Below are 17444 nucleotides of genomic sequence, written 5' to 3'. Positions count from 1 at the left end.
CTAGTACAAATTGGAGAACACACACACACAAACACACAAAGGCAGCACAAAACAGGCCTCTTATTCACATGAGTAATAAAACACAGCACACCGTTATGTTTTTCTTTGTCATTATTCTGTGAAGCAAAAATGTCTTTTTGCTAAATGAGTGATATAACACAGTCACTGTTATGTTTTTCTCTAAAATGTCTTTTTGCTAAATGAGTGATATACCACCGCTCACCGTTATGTTTTTCTCTACACTGTCAAAGTATGTTATGTACACCTTCCTGCCATTAAAGATACAGAATAAAGTGTAATGTAAAGACACCAAGCATTTGTTTACGTGCCTCAATGTATGAATGTTTATGAACAATTTATGAATGCCATACCTAGAATGTTTGGAATCTCTGCTACATGAAATAAATTGGGATTAATTACCATTATTTCAGTTCTTGAAGGACACCAAACCAAACTAGAAGGCGAGTTCCCGGTTCCTGCAGTCCCCCCCCAGGAAGTAAAGGAACCTAGAACCAAGCATTTGTTTATTTTACTCTATTATCACCTTGTACTGAAATTGAAGGCAACACAAATATTCTACATTCATTCACATTACCTCTGTTATTATCAGAAACGTTTATCCCAAACAACTTCCTGTACAGGTGGGGTATATCTGACCACGTCCATGTTGTTAGTACCATAAAGTAGTAAATACGGGATGAACACACACACTCCACATACACACGCACACACAAACTCCACTCCACATACACACACACACACACACACACACACACTCCACATACAGTACACACACACTCCACATACACACAAACACACACACACACACACAGCATCCGCTACTTGCGAGACTCGCTACTTGCGAGAGTTAAGTTCTAATAGAAGTGAGTTAAGTTCTAATAGAAGTGCAAGTAAGGAAGGGAGGTGCTCTCTGTGCTCTCATAATGACGGTGGACACAGGAAGTAGAAGAAGACGTCCAAAACCCAAGTTGGCACCAGGGACACTCACCAGGGGCTGGACACAGGAAGGTTAAGGGAAAACTGCAGTTGCTCCAAAAATTATGCAGATGAAGTTTAGGACTGGTCAGATAGCTGATATATTTCATGATGATGACTTGAGGGCCGAAATGTTGCACGTTCAAGTACAATGCGTGGATATTCAACCTTTTAACAAAAAATATGATTTAAGTACAACATGTCAGTAGACCCATGTGTCTGATGGTAAGTAATCTTCATCTTGAAGATTTAAATTAAATGAATCGTCACCCTGTGGTAACTACGGAGATGTCAGTCAAATTAACTTTCACCCTGTGGTAACCATGGCGATGTCAATTATATGAACCTTCACCCTGTGCTAACTACGAAGATGTCAGTCAAATGAACCTTCACCCTGTGGTAACTACGGAGATGTCAGTCAAATTACCTTTCACCCTGTGGTAACTATGGCGATGTCAATTATATGAACCTTCACCCTGTGCTAACTACGGAGATGTCAGTCAAATTAACCTTCACCAGCCAGGCTTACTCCACTTGTACATGAAGTTGTTTGGGATAAAAGTTTCTAAAAATAACAGAGGTAATGTGAATGAATGTAGAATATTTGTGTTGCCCTACAATTTCACTACAAGGTGATAATAGAGTAAAATAAACAAATGCTTGGTTTCTATACATTACACTTTATTCTGTATCTTTAATGGCAGGAAGGTGTACATAACATGCATCGACAGTGTAGAAAAAAACATAACATTGACTGTGTTATTCACTCATTTAGCAAAAAGACATTTTAGAGAAAAAACATAACGGTGAGCTGTGGTATATCACTCATTTAGCAAAAAGACATTTTTACTTCACAGAATAATGACAAATAAAAACATATCGATGTGCTGTGATATATTACTCATTTAGCAAAAAGACATTTTTACTTCACAGAATAATGAAAAACATAAACATAACGGTGTGCTGTGTTATATCACTCAATGCCCCCTGTCATACCTCTGCAGATGAGAGCAAACAGACAGAAGAAAACTAATTAAACAGACAAACAAAGAAATGTAAGTGTGTGTGTGTGTGCAAATATTATCTTTTCTGATCAATAAGGATTGATTTGCTTGCATCTTTCCCACACTTGTGTGTGTGTGTTTAAATATGAAGCCTGTTCTGTGCTGCCTGTGTGAGTGTGTGTGAGCATGAGGATGTGCATGTGTGTGTGTGTGTAAATAAGAGAGACATCCTATTCTGTGCTGCCTGTGTGTGCATATTGTAAACATATAAGAGGTCAGGCACATTTATGTGGACCTACACTGCCTTGTACTATCAGGTGATGTTTTAAAGACCCAGCTTGTTTAGAAGTTTTTCCACACTGGCATCAACTGAGTATCAACATATGCATTTGACAACTGCAAACTTCAGGCTTCAGAATTCGAGCATTTATGTGGCCTTTTCTTCACTGTGCAAACGCTGATGGCATTTCAGACTTGATGACCTAGTGTATGCTTTTCCACACTCTACACATGCATATGGCTTCTCCCCAGTGTGTATTCACTTGTGGACATTAAGTTGTGAGAAGGTTGTAAATGCTTTTCCACACTGGGCACATTTATGAGGCTTCTCTCCAGTGTGTATTCGCATATGTGTATTAAGATTTGAAACGTGCGAAAATTCTTTTTCACACTGAGCACATTTATGAGGCTTCTCCCCAGTATGTATTAGCATATGGAGGTTAAGTTGGGAGGAGGTTGTAAAGGCTTTTCCACACTGGGCACATACATGTGGCTTCTCTCCAGTGTGTATTAGCATATGGAGGTTAAGTTGTGAGGAGGTTGTAAAGGCTTTTCCACATTGGGCACATTTATGAGGCTTCTCTCCAGTGTGTATTAACATATGGGTTTTAAGATTTGAAACGTGTGCAAATGCTTTTCCACACTGGGCACATTTATGAGGCTTCTCTCCAGTGTGTATTCGCATATGTGTATTAAGATTTGAAACGTGCGAAAATTCTTTTTCACACTGAGCACATTTATGAGGCTTCTCCCCAGTATGTATTAGCATATGGAGGTTAAGTTGGGAGGAGGTTGTAAAGGCTTTTCCACACTGGGCACATACATGTGGCTTCTCTCCAGTGTGTATTAGCATATGGAGGTTAAGTTGTGAGGAGGTTGTAAAGGCTTTTCCACATTGGGCACATTTATGAGGCTTCTCTCCAGTGTGTATTAACATATGGGTTTTAAGATTTGAAACGTGTGCAAATGCTTTTCCACACTGGGCACATTTATGAGGCTTCTCTCCAGTGTGTATTAACATATGAATTTTAAGATTTGAAATCTGTGAAAATGCTTTGCCACACTGGGTACATTTATGAGGCTTCTCTCCAGTGTGTATTAGCATATGTGTTTTAAGATGTGAAACGATTAAAAATGCTTCTCCACAATGGGCACATTTATAAGATTTCTCTCTAGTGTGTATTAGCATATGTGTTTTAAGATTTGAATATTGTGTAAATGCTTTTCCACACTGGGTACATTTATGGGGCTTCTCTCCAGTGTGTATTAACATATGTGTTTTAAGATATGAAACGTGTGCAAATGCTTTTCCACACTGGGCACATTTTGGAGGCTTCTCTCCAGTGTGTATTAACATATGGGTTTTAAGATTTGAAACTTGTGCAAATGCTTTTCCACACTGGGCACATTTGTGAAGCTTCTCTCCAGTGTGTATTAGCATATGTCTGTTGAGGTTATTAAGGTGTGCAAATGTTTTCCCACACTCTGTACATTTATGAGGCTCCTCTCCAGTGTGTACTAGCATATGTGTTTTAAGATTTGCATTGCGTAAAAATGCTTTTCCACACTGGGCACATTTATTAAGCTTCTCACAAGTGTTCTGCTTTTGATTAACACTAAGAGTGTGTGTTTGCTGGTGTTCCTCGAGTTCTCTCAGGACTGTGAAACTCTTCCTGCAGACTGTGCAATGGTACGTCCTTCTATTGAGTTGCTGGTTGAGTTCATCATTCTGTCCATGGATCTTCTGTTGTGTTCCATCTGGATGTTCTGATGCACCTGAAAGAGTTCCATATGGATTTAGAATGACAGACAGATGTTCTACATGCAGCTATTCATTGTGACCTGACAAGGAAATATTCAATTCCAAATACAGATCAAAACAAATGGTTGAGTATTTATATAACAATTTGCATGTGTATGTTTACCTTAATGCATCAGTCATAGGCCTTGATGTCATCCCCAAATCATGACATGCATTGGCTCATCATAATAATCATATTACAATACATTTGTTTTGCTGTTCTTATTTAATCTGAACCACAATGTGCAGCACACTATGCTTGCATGCTGTTATACTATGTCTATATATATATATATATGTTTCAGCCAGCTGCCTGTTGACATTTTCAGACAACAGTGAAGCTCGCTTCTTTTGCACAACACAACTTTTAAAAGTAAACTTTCTATTCAGAAGCTTTTTATGATCCATTTTGCCGTATCACGCTCACCATTCACTCAAACCGTAATGTTAGCCTATTACACAGGCCAAAAAGAACGCGTTCATTTAAAAATCGCGTTGATCTCGCGATAAAAAAAATGACGGCATTAAAATGGGTTTGCGTTAAAGACATTAATAACGCGTTTAACTGACAGCACTAATATATATATATTCATAATTCACTTTTTTCCTTTATTTCATCATTGCAGTTTTGACCGCTGAAAAGTGACATTGTATCTTCGTTCATTTGGACGACTGCAACAAGAATGACAATATGCACGCCGTTATGTGATTTTAATTAACAGTCTCTTGGAAACTTTCTTATATTTATTATAAAACGACTACAAACACACACACACACACACACACACGCTGGGGTTTAGTATCAGGCCAGATCATTAGTCCTGTTCATCATAAAGGGCCACCCCTAGATACCCCTTTGCCATCCTGGGCCATCCCTAGATACCCCTTTGACACCCCTGCAATTAACATCATTCATTAGATATTAGATGGTTGTTTGGTTTGGGTTAAGTAGTGTTGGGCAACAACCTGAGCACTTCATTCAACAGCCATATCTGCCCACCACTTATCCATCAACAAAGCCAGATCAATACGTGATTTTAACAGGTCACATTTATTAAGAAAAAAATCTATATTGCGTTAACGCCTGGAAATTGAAAGGTATCACACAAAAATATTTTAGAACACTCAAAGAATACCAGCACACTGACAGAATTGTGTCTCAATAAACATCACAATACGTCAGATCAATACATGATCATTAATTGACCATTGAGCACAGCTCTTAGTGCATCAGTCTGAAATTACTTACTTTCCAGAGGACAATCGTTGTGTTGTTGCTCATCCTCCTCTTTCTTCACTTTAACCTCCACGGTTGTCTGTAGTATTTCATTATAAGTGGAGCTTAGTGACTGTGAAGTCTGATTCCGTTTTACAGTGAAGATCTGCAATGGGCTTTTCTTCTTCATCTTGCCATGTAATCATATGTCCATATTCCTCTTCTTTCACGCTCAGTCTCAGGGGTAACTGGTGTGTTTCATCACAGCCAGGTTTCAACGGCAGTCCAAGATTCATGTTAGCAACGAAGCAGAGATGATCCCATCCAGTTTCCTATAGTCAGGGAACACCACAAAGAAAAAAAATACAATGGCTTTCAATCTCTGTTTTCTTCTTTGTAAAAGTTACAGAGAGCGATATTACATAAATAACTGAGACGTCGCATTTCGCACGGAGGAATTCACTTCTATATTGTCGCGGTCTCCGCATCTCTCACTTGCCTATGGCTGATACATTCCAGTACGAGCTAATGAAGAAGACTAAGATGTTATAATACTGTGCAATCTAACGCTACTGTGGGATCTAACGAAGACGGCGAAGATGTCATGATACTGTGACTTAAAACGTACTTTAAATAAGTTAGCACATAAAGATCTTCGAGTACGAGCTAATGAAGAAGGCTAAGATGTCATGATACTGTGACTTAAAACGTACTTCAAATAAGTTAGCACATAAAGATCTTCGAGTACGAGCTAATGAAAAAGGCTACAGATGTTCATGATATCTTAGCCTTCTTCGTTTGGCTCCCACAGTAGCGTTAGATCTCAAAGTATTACTTAAAACGTACCTCAAATAAGTTAGCACATAAAGACATGTTAGGTTAGTGTTTACGTCAAGTAAACCAAAATATGAAGACGAAATGGTCTTTACAGAAGGAACTTCGGCAACATACCGTGAACTTCTCCCGCGGACTCTTCTGAAATGTTCTTACTCGTGAAATCCCGGTAGTTGGCAAACCAGTCAGTATTATGCATTACTGCCACGGCCTGGACAGGAGTGTGACTGCAGGAATCTCTAGTTCGGTTTGAGTTGTTGAAAAATGATTACCAAAGTACTTTGTTTGGCAGATCTTCCGGACTAAATTGTCCACAGCCTAAAACATAGAACATCTTCACAACCGAAAGGCTATTTGATTCAAAAGACACCGATGTTACCACCACGTTAACACTACATTTCTCAGTAACGTGGTGGTGACATCGCTGAAGATGTTTTATGTTTTAGGCTGTGGAGAATTTAGTCCGGAAGATCGGCCAAACAAAGTAAATTGGGACAAATATTTATTCCAATTGTAATACTTTTTCAACGAGACAAACCGAGAAAGATTCCTTCAGTCACACTCCTGTCCAGACGGTGGCTGTAATGCATAGTTGTCTGGTTGGTTTGCCAACTTTCAGAGTTCACGTGGGAAGTCCACCGTGTTGCCGATGTTGATTCTGTAAAGACAATTTCGTCTCCATATTTTGCTGTGATAAACACTGCTTGACGTAAACACTTACCCAACAGATCTTTATATGCTAACTTACCGCAACAATATAGAAGTTAATTCCTCCGGCGGAATTGGACGTGCCAGTCGCTCTCTGGAACTTTTACAAAGAAGAAAACAGAGCTTGAAAGCCATTGTTTTTTTTTCTTTGTGGTGTTCCCTGACTATATAGGGAACTCTGGACGGGATCATCTCTGGTGCTTTGCTAACATGAATCTTGGACTGCCGTTGAGCTCTGGCTGGGATGAAACACACCAGGTACCCCTGAGACTGATAGTGAAAGAGGAGGACATAAAAGAAGAGGAATGTGGACATATTATTACATGCCAAGACTCCGTGGATGTTAAAGTGAAGAAAGAGGAGGATGAGCAACAACACAATGATTGTCCTCTGGAAAGTAAGTAATTTCAGACTGATGCACTAAGACCTGTGTTCAATGGTCAATTAATCATGACGTCAGACTTCTGGCAGTGGGAGGGGGGCATTCTGAGTCAAATCTATTAGTCTGATGTCATCATTAATTGACTAATAGATTTGATGTCTTTGCACCTCCAGGCTTTTGCAACCTTTAGAAATTTCAGGACATTTTACCTGTGGAGATAGAGAGGTGTATGTGTGACTTGTTTAAGTGCTGTTTCAATGGGTTTGAAGTGTGTGTGGTGTAAGAAAATAACAACTGGATAACCATTATTGAATACATAATACATTAATAATTTTCAATAATTGTAGTTTTCATTTTTAAGCAATTCAAATATAATAGAAAAGTTAGTTACACACAAAAGTGCGATAACGAAATGGTGGCAGATAAAAAATAAAAAATAAAAAATATAAAAAATTAATAATAATACAAATATATAAATTAACTTTTTTTAATAATAATACATATTAATACAAATAATAATAATAATAAACATTCCCACTTGCATTTTGTGATCTAGAAGAGTTATTTTTATATTTGTATTATTATTATTTATATTATTTATATAGTTGTTATTTTTATATTTTTATTATTATTAAATGTGTATATATATTTGTTTTCAATTATTATTGTTTATATATATATATATATATATATATATATATATATATATATATATATATATTCCATTTGGCTGTAATGACCTACTTCTTACATCTGATGAACAGACCCATTATCAGAAGCAATAAGTAGGTCATTAACAACTTTGACTAGAACTTCCTCAATGCTGTGGAGCTCTGAAGCCTGACTGAAAGACTGGTCTGTAATTAGTAATCAGGGCCAAAGCTTGGCTTTTTAAGAGATGGTTAGATGATCACTGTCTTGACGAGATATTGGAACATATCCTGGCGTCAGAGTTAATTATTATTTGAACTAAAGTCTCATCAATTAGAGTGTTCTTAAGAGGGTGTTCTAGAGTGTTCTTAAGAGGGTGTTCTAGTGTTCCTAAGAGGGTGTTCTAGAGTGTTCTTAAGAGGTTGTTCTAGAGTGTTCTTAGAGGTTGTTCTAGAGTGTTCTTAAGAAGGTGTTCTAGACTGTTCTTAAGAAGGTGTTCTAGAGTGTTCTTAAACAGATTCTCAGGGACAGGGTTTAATAGGCATGTTGAGGATTGTGATGAGAAGATCAGGGAGGTATATTTTGGGATGTCAGTAGGTGTGAAGGATTCTGGGAATACCCCAGGTCACATGGGTGTTTCTGGTTTAGTGTCAGTAAGGGGGACTGGGAGTGGAAAGAAGGTTGTTAATATTTTTTTATTGAAAAAGTTAATGAAGTCGTTACTATTACAGGTTAAAGGGATACAGTGGATGGCTACATTGTGTTTTTTTCTTAGCCAGGAAATTGTGTTGAAGAGGAAACTTGGATGTTTTTTATTTTTGTGAATTAGTGAGGAATAATAAGTAAAGTGTTACCAAGCTTTTCTTACATTTTTGTGGGAGTTCCTTCTCGGACCGCAGCAGCGCCGCTAGTGGGAATGGCAGTTGTGTATGTGGTTACTATGCCAAATTATGTTGTTACTATGCCAAATGATGTGGGGGTTGGGGGTTGAAACACAAACATGCTCCCATGCAGAGCCAGGAAAGCAAGTTTAATGACCAATCTAACTCTTCTAGGTGTACCAGAACATCCAAACAATGGAATATTTCCTCATTCCTCATCGGGTCACAATGAATTGCTGCATCTAGAACATCTGTCTGTCATTCTAAATCCATATGGAACTCTTTCAGGTGCATCAGAACATCCAGATGGAACACAACATAAGATCCATGGACAGAATGATGAACTCAGCCAGCAACTCAATGGAAGGCCGTACCACTGCACAGTCTGCCTGAAGAGTTTCACAGTCCTGAGAGAACTCGAGGAACACCAGAAAACACACACTCTTAGTGTTACTCAAAAGCAGAACACTGGTGAGAAGCCTCATTCTGAATTCATCCAGTACACAGTCCTCAGTTTCACGGTCCTGAGAGAACTCGAGGAACACCAGCAAACCCACGCATATTGGCTGACAGTTCTCTGTCAATTTTTCAAATCATGGTGTTACTATGCCAATTGATGTGGTTACTATACCAATTGATGTGGTTACTATGCCAACTGACGTGGTTACTATGCCAATTGACGTGGTTACTATACCAATTGATGTGGTTACTATGCCAACTGACGTGGTTACTATGCCAATTGACGTGGTTACTATGCCAATTGATGTGGTTACTATGCCAATTGATGTGGTTACTATACCAATTGATGTGGTTACTATGCCAACTGACGTGGTTACTATACCAATTGACGTGGTTACTATGCCAATTGATGTGGTTACTGTGCCAAATGATGTGGTTACTATACCAAATGGTGTGGTTAGTATGCCAAATGATGTGGTTACTATGCCAATTGATGTGGTTACTATGCAAAATGATGTGGTTACTATGCCAATTGATGTGGTTACTATGCCAAATGATGTGGTTACTATGCCAATTGATGTGGTTACTATACCAAATGTTAGCTCAAAGTCAGTGTGAGTAAGAAATTGATTTTATTTTACTAGTGAAGGGGGTTGAAACACAAACATGCTCCCATGCAGAGCCAGGAAAGCAAGTTTAATGACCAATCTAACTCTTCTAGGTGTACCAGAACATCCAAACAATGGAATATTTCCTTGTCAGGTCACAATGAATTGCTGCATCTAGAACAGTGGGTCTCAAACTTTTTGTCCGGGGACCCCATAAAATCCATTTGCCAAGTCTCGCGACCCCCCACACATTTTGACAGGATATTATAGGGCTAAATTCAGTTTCATCTTGAATGATGAGACTGCTTGCTGAGACAATATTAGTTTTCATTATCCACCCTGATGTAGAAAACACCATTTCTGATAGACTATACAGCATGTCAAAGCCTAATATGTTGATGTACAGGGCAGCAAGATAATTTCGCGACCCCCAAAAAACGTTTGCCGACCCCTAGTTTGAGAACCACTGATCTAGAACATCTGTCTGTCATTCTAAATCCATATGGAACTCTTTCAGGTGCATCAGAACATCCAGATGGAACACAACAAAAGATCCATGGACAGAATGATGAACTCAGCCAGCAACTCAATGGAAGGCCGTACCACTGCACAGTCTGCAGGAAGAGCTTCACAGTCCTGAGAGAACTCGAGGAACACCAGGAAACACACACTCTTAGTGTTAATCAAAAACAGAACACTGGTGAGAAGCTTCTTTCTGAATTCATCCAGTACACAGTCCTGAGAGAACTCGAGGAACACCAGCAAATCCATGCTTCAATCCTAAAACGAATACTGGGGACAAGTTTCATAAATGTGCTCAGTGTGGAAAAGTATTACATGGTCCTCAAACCTTCAAAGGCATATGCTTGTACACACTGGGGAGAAGCATCATAAATGTGCCCAGTGTGGAAAATCATTTCCCCGCGTTTCAGATCTTAAAGTCCACATGCGAATACACACTGGGGAGAAGCCATATGCATGTGTACAGTGTGGAAAAACATACACTAGGTCATCAGGTCTGAAATGCCATCAGCGTTTGCACACTAAAGAAAGGCCACGTAAATGCTTGAATTCTGAAGTCTGAAGTTTGCATTTGTCAAATGCATATGTTGATACTCATGCCAGTGTGGAAAAACTTCTAAACAAGCTGGGTCTTTAAAACATCACCTGATAGTACATGGCAGTGAAGGTCCACATAAATGTGCCTGACCTCTTATATGTTTACAATATGTAAAGGCATTTTCACTGGCATTTAAATACTATGTGGGAAAACATTTACAAGGTCCTCAACTCTTTAAAACAAATATGGTAGCACACACTGCAGAGTAGCCTCACAAATGTGTTGCGTGTGTGTGTGAGTGTCCGTGTGCGTGTACGTGTGCGTGTGTGTGTGTGTGTGTGGAAGAGAAGACTGGAGAGAAGCCTCATGAAGGTACCCAGTGTGGGAAAACACACACACACAGTCAGGTAGAGTAGGAACAACCTCTACAACCAGCCTGATCTCAATCAGCTGTCGGACATATGTATACGAATTTTTTTAACATACAAGTTCGTAGTGATACATACGAAATAAAGTTGAGGACTGGCGGTTCCATGTAGGATACCTTTTATAGGATCGACTTTATAGAAGAAGTTGGAAATAATAATAAAAAAAAATCTTGGTTGGAGAATCAAGACTAAACAAACAGAAAAAAAGGGCAAAATAAAAGCTAAATCCAAATGAGCTAGCTGATGTTAGCAAGCGCTTGCAAGCAGTACAATTGCTAATATTTACTGGTTCAGCAGTAGTGTAATACAATGAAAATTAGCATATCTAATCCTTTGCCGGACAGATAGTTCTCAATGTAGGTATTTGCTTTTTAAATTAACACTAGTGACATTAGCATACAAACGAACATTGGATATTGGCGCGACTGATTTCATCATTATAGCATGCTATTAATTTATATGGAGTGGAAGAGTGGAATTAACTTTAACTCGTATGAGGCATGTTATCATTGTGTATATTGTCACACAATGTTAATTACATGACACATTATATAACATATATATACATTACATGACACATCTTGTAAATTATTACACAATTGAAACATCAATGTAGTCATATAAGGAACTATCCAAGACACGATAGGCTAAATGTACAGACATATTTGAATTTTGTACATAGCCCATACTGAAAATCACCCTCAAACACATTCAAGATGCTCTTGAATATATTATGCTTGTAAGACTGATGCAATGTATTGTTAATGTAAAGGTATGAGTGTAATATAATTGTGCCACGTCATCTGCTTCCTGCATACACAGTTATACCGGGATCCACCTTTAAAATGTGTATCTCGTGCCAAGCACGCATCTGGGTGGCATGCAAGAGGTGCAAGGTTTGTGGTGCTGAACAGCCAAAGAAGGCTGCCCTTGAGAAGGTGAAGGCGAGGGCCACAAAGGAGTGGGCACAGAAGATGGTCCGAGGCCACAATGTCCCCAAGGTTCTCGATAAGGCATCAGCCCTGGTGAGTTTGTGAGCAACTGATTAACAAGGGTATGGATTTGGGTTTAAAAAATACACCCATGTAGGTTGTGAGGTGGCAGTTCAAAATGTGTTTAAAAATGACCAAACCAGAAGAAACAATAAGAAATGTCTATCACATATATATTGTAGTGCTTACTCTTTCAGTCACTGAGGAAGTGACTGTAGCTTTCAGGAGATGATGTCATCAGGTGGTGTCCAGCTTTCATTGGGCCTTTCGACCCTGAACCACAGCGCCCTTGAGATGATGTCATCAGGTGGTGTCCAGCTTTCATTGGGCATTTCGACCCTGAACCACAACGCCCTTGAGATGATGTCATCAGATGGTGTCCAGCTTTCATTGGGCCTTTCGCCCCTGAACCACAGCTCCCTTGAGATGATGTCATCAGATGGTGTCCAGCTTTCATTGGGCCTTTCGACCCTGAACCACAGCGCCCTTGAGTTGGCGGGTCGGCAGTGATGGCCAGTCACTGCCCATCTTCTCCTGGTCTCCAGCTTAACTCCTCCCTCCTATTCCAGAGCCAGCAGGAGGCTCTCTCTGCGGCTTCCCCCAACCTACGGACAGCTGGCTTCCCCTACTTTTGCATGGGCGCTGTAGTTGAAAAAAGCTATGAAGAAAGCTTTGCATAGAAATGTTTACTAAACAATTTGAATCATTTCCAGTGCAGTCAATTCAAATTGATGGGAATTTGGAGATTTCCTGAGCAACTGTAACATTTATTCTACAGGTGTTCCAAATGCAGCAAGTGGGCTTGTGCCCACTCCTGTTGTTCTGCCGCACTAAAGCCACAGGTGTCAAAGCGGATCTTTCCACCTCGATTGTGCCTAAAACGGACCAAGAGAAGAAGGCTCTTGTTCACATTAAGACCCTATTTGAGGGTCTCGTGAAATCAGGTTTGAGCCTTGACCATATGTTTTATCATGTACCATTCTCAGACAAGCACTGTAATTCATTGAAGTGCACTATTTTAAAATTGTTAGAATACACACTATGCTTAAATCTGTCATGGAAACACAATATATGTTTCTCTTTTTCGATTGTAGTGGCAGCTCGATCCGCTACACCTGGGACGCCTGCACCACCTCCCTCTGCTACAACAGGGAAATCTGCACCACCTACCTCTGCTACAACAGGGAAATCTGCACCACCTACCTCTGCTACACCTGGGACGCCTGCACCACCTCCCTCACCTCCCTCCGCTACACCTGGGACGCCTGCACCACCTACCTCTGCTACAACAGGGAAATCTGCACCACCTACCTCTGCTACACCTGGGACATCCGCACCACCTCCCTCTGCTACACCTGGGACGCCTGCACCACCTCCCTCTGCTACACCTGGGACATCTGCACCACCTCCCTCTGCTTCCCCAGGGACATCTGCACCACCTCCCTCCGCTACACCTGGGACATCTGCACCACCTCCCTCTGCTTCCCCAGGGACATCTGCACCACCTCCCTCTGCTACACCTGGGACATCTACATCACCTCCCTCTGCTACACCTGGGACATCCGCACCACCTCCCTCCGCTCCATCCTTGGACCAGGTGTTTACATTTACATTTAGTCATTTAGCAGACGCTTTTATCCAAAGCGACTTACAGTACATATGTTCGACTTACAATGTATACACATTTTACATTTACACTGATGGCACACTGCACATCAGGAGCAATTAGGGGTTCAGTGTCTTGCTCAAGGACGCTTCGACAGGGAATCGAACTAGCAACCTTCTGATTACTAAACGACTTCTCCACCACTGTCACCCCAAGCGATTAATTTACATTAATAAAAGGTACAGAGGTCTATCTAGTAATTACTGCCTCTATGTTTCAGATTGATGAAATTACCAAAACCAAACATGGAATAGTCTATAAAAGAACACTTGTTCTGGGTTTCAGGTAAGCTAGCTGTGGCCTTAACATGACATTACCCAATAAAAACGTGGGTAGGTTTCATAAGGACGCAGATACCGTGGTTTTATTAGGACGTAGATACAGTGGTTTTATCAGGACGTAGATACAGTGGTTTTATAAGGACGTAGATACAGTGGTTTTATAAGGACGTAGATAGAGTGGTTTTATAAGGACGTAGATACAGTGGTTTTATCAGGACGTAGTTAGAGTGGTTTTATCAGGACGTAGATACAGTGGTTTTATTAGGTCGTAGATACAGTGGTTTTATAAGAACGTAGATACAATTGTTTTATTAGGCTCCATCCTTGGACCAGGTGTCCATCCAAAACGTCGTGAGAACAAAGAGGAGCAGACGTCCCACTGCACCCGTGCCCCCGCCGGCTCCACAGAAGAGGTGCAAACCAAAAGGTAAAAGTGCTCTTTCATTTAATTGTGGGAAACAGCTCTATGTGTGTGTGTGTGTGTATGTGATGTGTGAGTGTGAGTGTGAGTGTATGTGCTGTGTGTGTATGTGCTGTGTGTGTGTGTGAGTGTATGTGCTGTGTCTGAGTGTATGTGCTGTGTGTGTGTGTGAGTATATGTGCTGTGTGAGTGTATGTGCTGTGTGTGTGTGTGTGAGTGTATGTGCTGTGTGTGTGTGTGTGTGCTCTATTACCACCTAATTCTGAAGCAATGACACACAATGAGTGTGTCTTTACCTCATTTTTTGCTCTGCAGATTGTGACGTGCATCCGTCAATGGAGACCTTCGGTGTGAAACTAGTTTTAAAGCGGAGGCTGTCCAGTGAGGTAAAAAAAACTCCTTTGGTTATATCGACCAAATAACAAAGCTAGCCATTTTATATACATCATACTATACTGTCCAGGTTTAATTCAGTTAAGTGTAATGAGCCTAATTAGCGGTGTTTGACTTACATTTTTACTACATGTATGTTTTTCTTTTCTTGAACATGTTTTTATTCAATATTGGTAAGGCATTAGAAAAAAGGAAAAAAAGACTGCCACAGAAATTAAAGCAGCAGTTAAGCGTTTTGGTCTAAAAAACCTGAAAACCCCGACAGTCCAGTTGGTACTGATACAAGCTTGCTGACATGCTAACTGGTGTCTCCTGGTAATGTAATTGGTGATATAATAAGCAATTTTGTGCAGTGAAAGCTTTTCTTACATTTCTGTGAGGTGTTCTGTTCTGGACCACTAATCTACATAGGGTTTATAGAAGGTACATAACCATATACCATCAAAATGAATTGGAGGATGCGCCCAAAAACAGTTGCCTAAAACAGCATACCTCAAAAAGTACCAAATTGTGGCATATTGGTACTGTAAATACCTGATGTTGGTCTTTCATTTGTTTTTTGTTGTTTTCCCTAGGACAAGGAGGAGGCATACGTCAGGTGGATGCCGTGTCCAAAATGGTATAATAATAATAATAATAATAATAATAATAATAATAAAACTTTATTTATATAGCACCTTTCATGCAAAAGAATGCAGCTCAAAGTGCTTTACAGCAAATACATAATATGCACAAAGAAATTACATGCACATAAAAATAGACATCAAAGAAACATAACTCAGATATAGTGCAAAAAAAAAAAATATATATAATTAATGCATGTAGAAAGTTAGTTATCACATCTTATCCACAAACATTGTGTCAGCAAACAGTGGTAGTTAGGAATGTGCCGGAAAATAATGCACACCGCAGTGGTACTAGTCACACCAAGAAGGGCATTATTAATAGTAATGCACACCGCAGTGATCATCACACCAAGAAGGGTATTATTAATAGTAATGCACACCGCAGTGATCATCACACCAAGAAGGGCATTATTATTAATAGTAATGCACACCGCAGTGGTACTAGTCACACCAAGAAGGGCGTTATTAATAGTAATGCACACCGCAGTGACCATCACACCAAGAAGGGTATTATTAATAATAATGCACACCGCAGTGGTTGTCAGACCAAGAAGGGCATTATTATTAATAGTAATGCACACCGCAGTGGTACTAGTCACACCAAGAAGGGCATTATGTTCTCTTCCATTATCCATTTCAGTCACCACGGTTACATATGTTCTATTGTCAGTGTCTTGGTTTTACATGTGTTTAATAATAATAATAATAATAATAATAAAACTTTATTTATATAGCACCTTTCATGCAAAAGAATGCAGCTCAAAGTGCTTTACAGCAAATACATAATATGCACAAAGAAATTTGATGAATTGAATTACATGCACATAAAATTATTATATATAATTAAATATAATTATAGAGATATATTTAATCTAACCCCTTAATATCACCAGTAGAGATTTAAATTAAATTAAATTAAAAGTATTTATATATATATATATATATATAGTGCGAAGTGGTAGCTAGTTAAAGGTTTAGATGTTTCATTGTACTAATTGCTAAGTGAACTTGTGACCCAGTAACTGAAAAGCACTACATAAATAGGTTATTCGTTTTATACATATATATATTTTATACATGCATTATTGTTATTGTTATTATTACGCTGTGTCTTACACATTGGTACATGAATCATTGAGTCACTGAGACCAACTTAATCAACCTCCTAACATTTTTTTTTCTCTTCTCTTTTAGTGGAAAAAAATGGCAAGACTCCTGGGTGTTGAGTGAGGAATTTGATTGAAGAGCCATGTCTGTGTTAATAATAATAAACTTCATTTGCGTAGGACCGTGTTGTTGTTATGACGATCACTTGCCCACATATACACAGACACACAATATTTTATGTTCCAAGTTACATTTACAGTTGATTGAATGTAAGCATTAACACATGAGCCGTGGAGTTAGTGGGTGTATACTGTATATACATATGAGCACAGGCTGCTTCAACAACTGTAGGATAGATCAAGGCCATTCCAGAATATTATGCATGTGTGTGTGTCTGTGTAAAGATACATTTAGTGTTATTTTGAAAAGGCTATAATTATAATAAATCTATGTAGTCTATGGTGGGACTACACCTACCCTATCTTCACCGCTTACATGAGCTAAGCCTTGTGAGTGCAAAGATGATGTTGAAGAGGAATAATCAGTACAGTACAGACAAAGATGATGTTGAAGAGGAAGATCGGTACAGTACAGTCCAGACAAAGATCCCCCTTGATTGGGACAACCCTATGACCTTTGCTCCAACTTCAG

The 17444-nt window shown here is 39.4% G+C and overlaps 2 protein-coding genes and 1 long non-coding RNA gene across 4 annotated transcripts in view; 2 read left to right on the top strand and 1 right to left on the bottom strand.

The window, feature by feature from the left end:
* The window catches only part of LOC116219811 (gastrula zinc finger protein XlCGF57.1-like), a 69513-nt gene extending 63194 nt beyond the window's left edge, over positions 1-6319 (bottom strand). Inside the window, exons 1-3 of one of the 2 annotated variants that reach the window (XM_031563725.2) lie at positions 6248-6319; positions 5330-5628; positions 2254-4055 (exon numbers count right to left, since the gene is read on the bottom strand). In XM_031563725.2, the coding sequence (XP_031419585.2) occupies positions 2539-4055; positions 5330-5486 (1674 nt within the window). In that variant the 5' untranslated portion in view covers positions 5487-5628; positions 6248-6319 and the 3' untranslated portion in view covers positions 2254-2538. Of the gene's footprint in view, positions 1-2253; positions 4056-5329; positions 5629-6247 lie in introns of those variants that run through there. The other variant, XM_042703901.1, reaches the window with a different exon arrangement.
* The window catches only part of LOC116219712 (zinc finger protein 184-like), a 33984-nt gene extending 20068 nt beyond the window's left edge, over positions 1-13916 (top strand). The window contains exons 3-8 of the mRNA XM_031563451.1: positions 9041-9223; positions 10337-10519; positions 12130-12332; positions 13078-13243; positions 13394-13520; positions 13592-13916. Of these exons, the coding sequence (XP_031419311.1) occupies positions 9041-9223; positions 10337-10519; positions 12130-12332; positions 13078-13243; positions 13394-13520; positions 13592-13916 (1187 nt within the window). The remainder of the gene's footprint in view (positions 1-9040; positions 9224-10336; positions 10520-12129; positions 12333-13077; positions 13244-13393; positions 13521-13591) is intronic.
* Positions 13917-14297: 381 nt separating this feature from the next.
* Positions 14298-16970, top strand: LOC116219827. Its single transcript, XR_004163312.2, has 4 exons — positions 14298-14673; positions 14983-15053; positions 15636-15679; positions 16881-16970. It is a non-coding gene; the product is annotated as an uncharacterized LOC116219827 (long non-coding RNA).
* Positions 16971-17444: the final 474 nt, after the last annotated feature.

The sequence above is a fragment of the Clupea harengus genome, chromosome 26 (genome assembly GCF_900700415.2).
Source record: "Clupea harengus chromosome 26, Ch_v2.0.2, whole genome shotgun sequence".
In the NCBI taxonomy this organism is placed as follows: Eukaryota; Metazoa; Chordata; class Actinopteri; order Clupeiformes; family Clupeidae; genus Clupea; species Clupea harengus.
The sequence above is the reverse complement of the archived record's forward strand: the minus strand, read 5'-3'. Positions and strand labels throughout refer to the sequence as shown.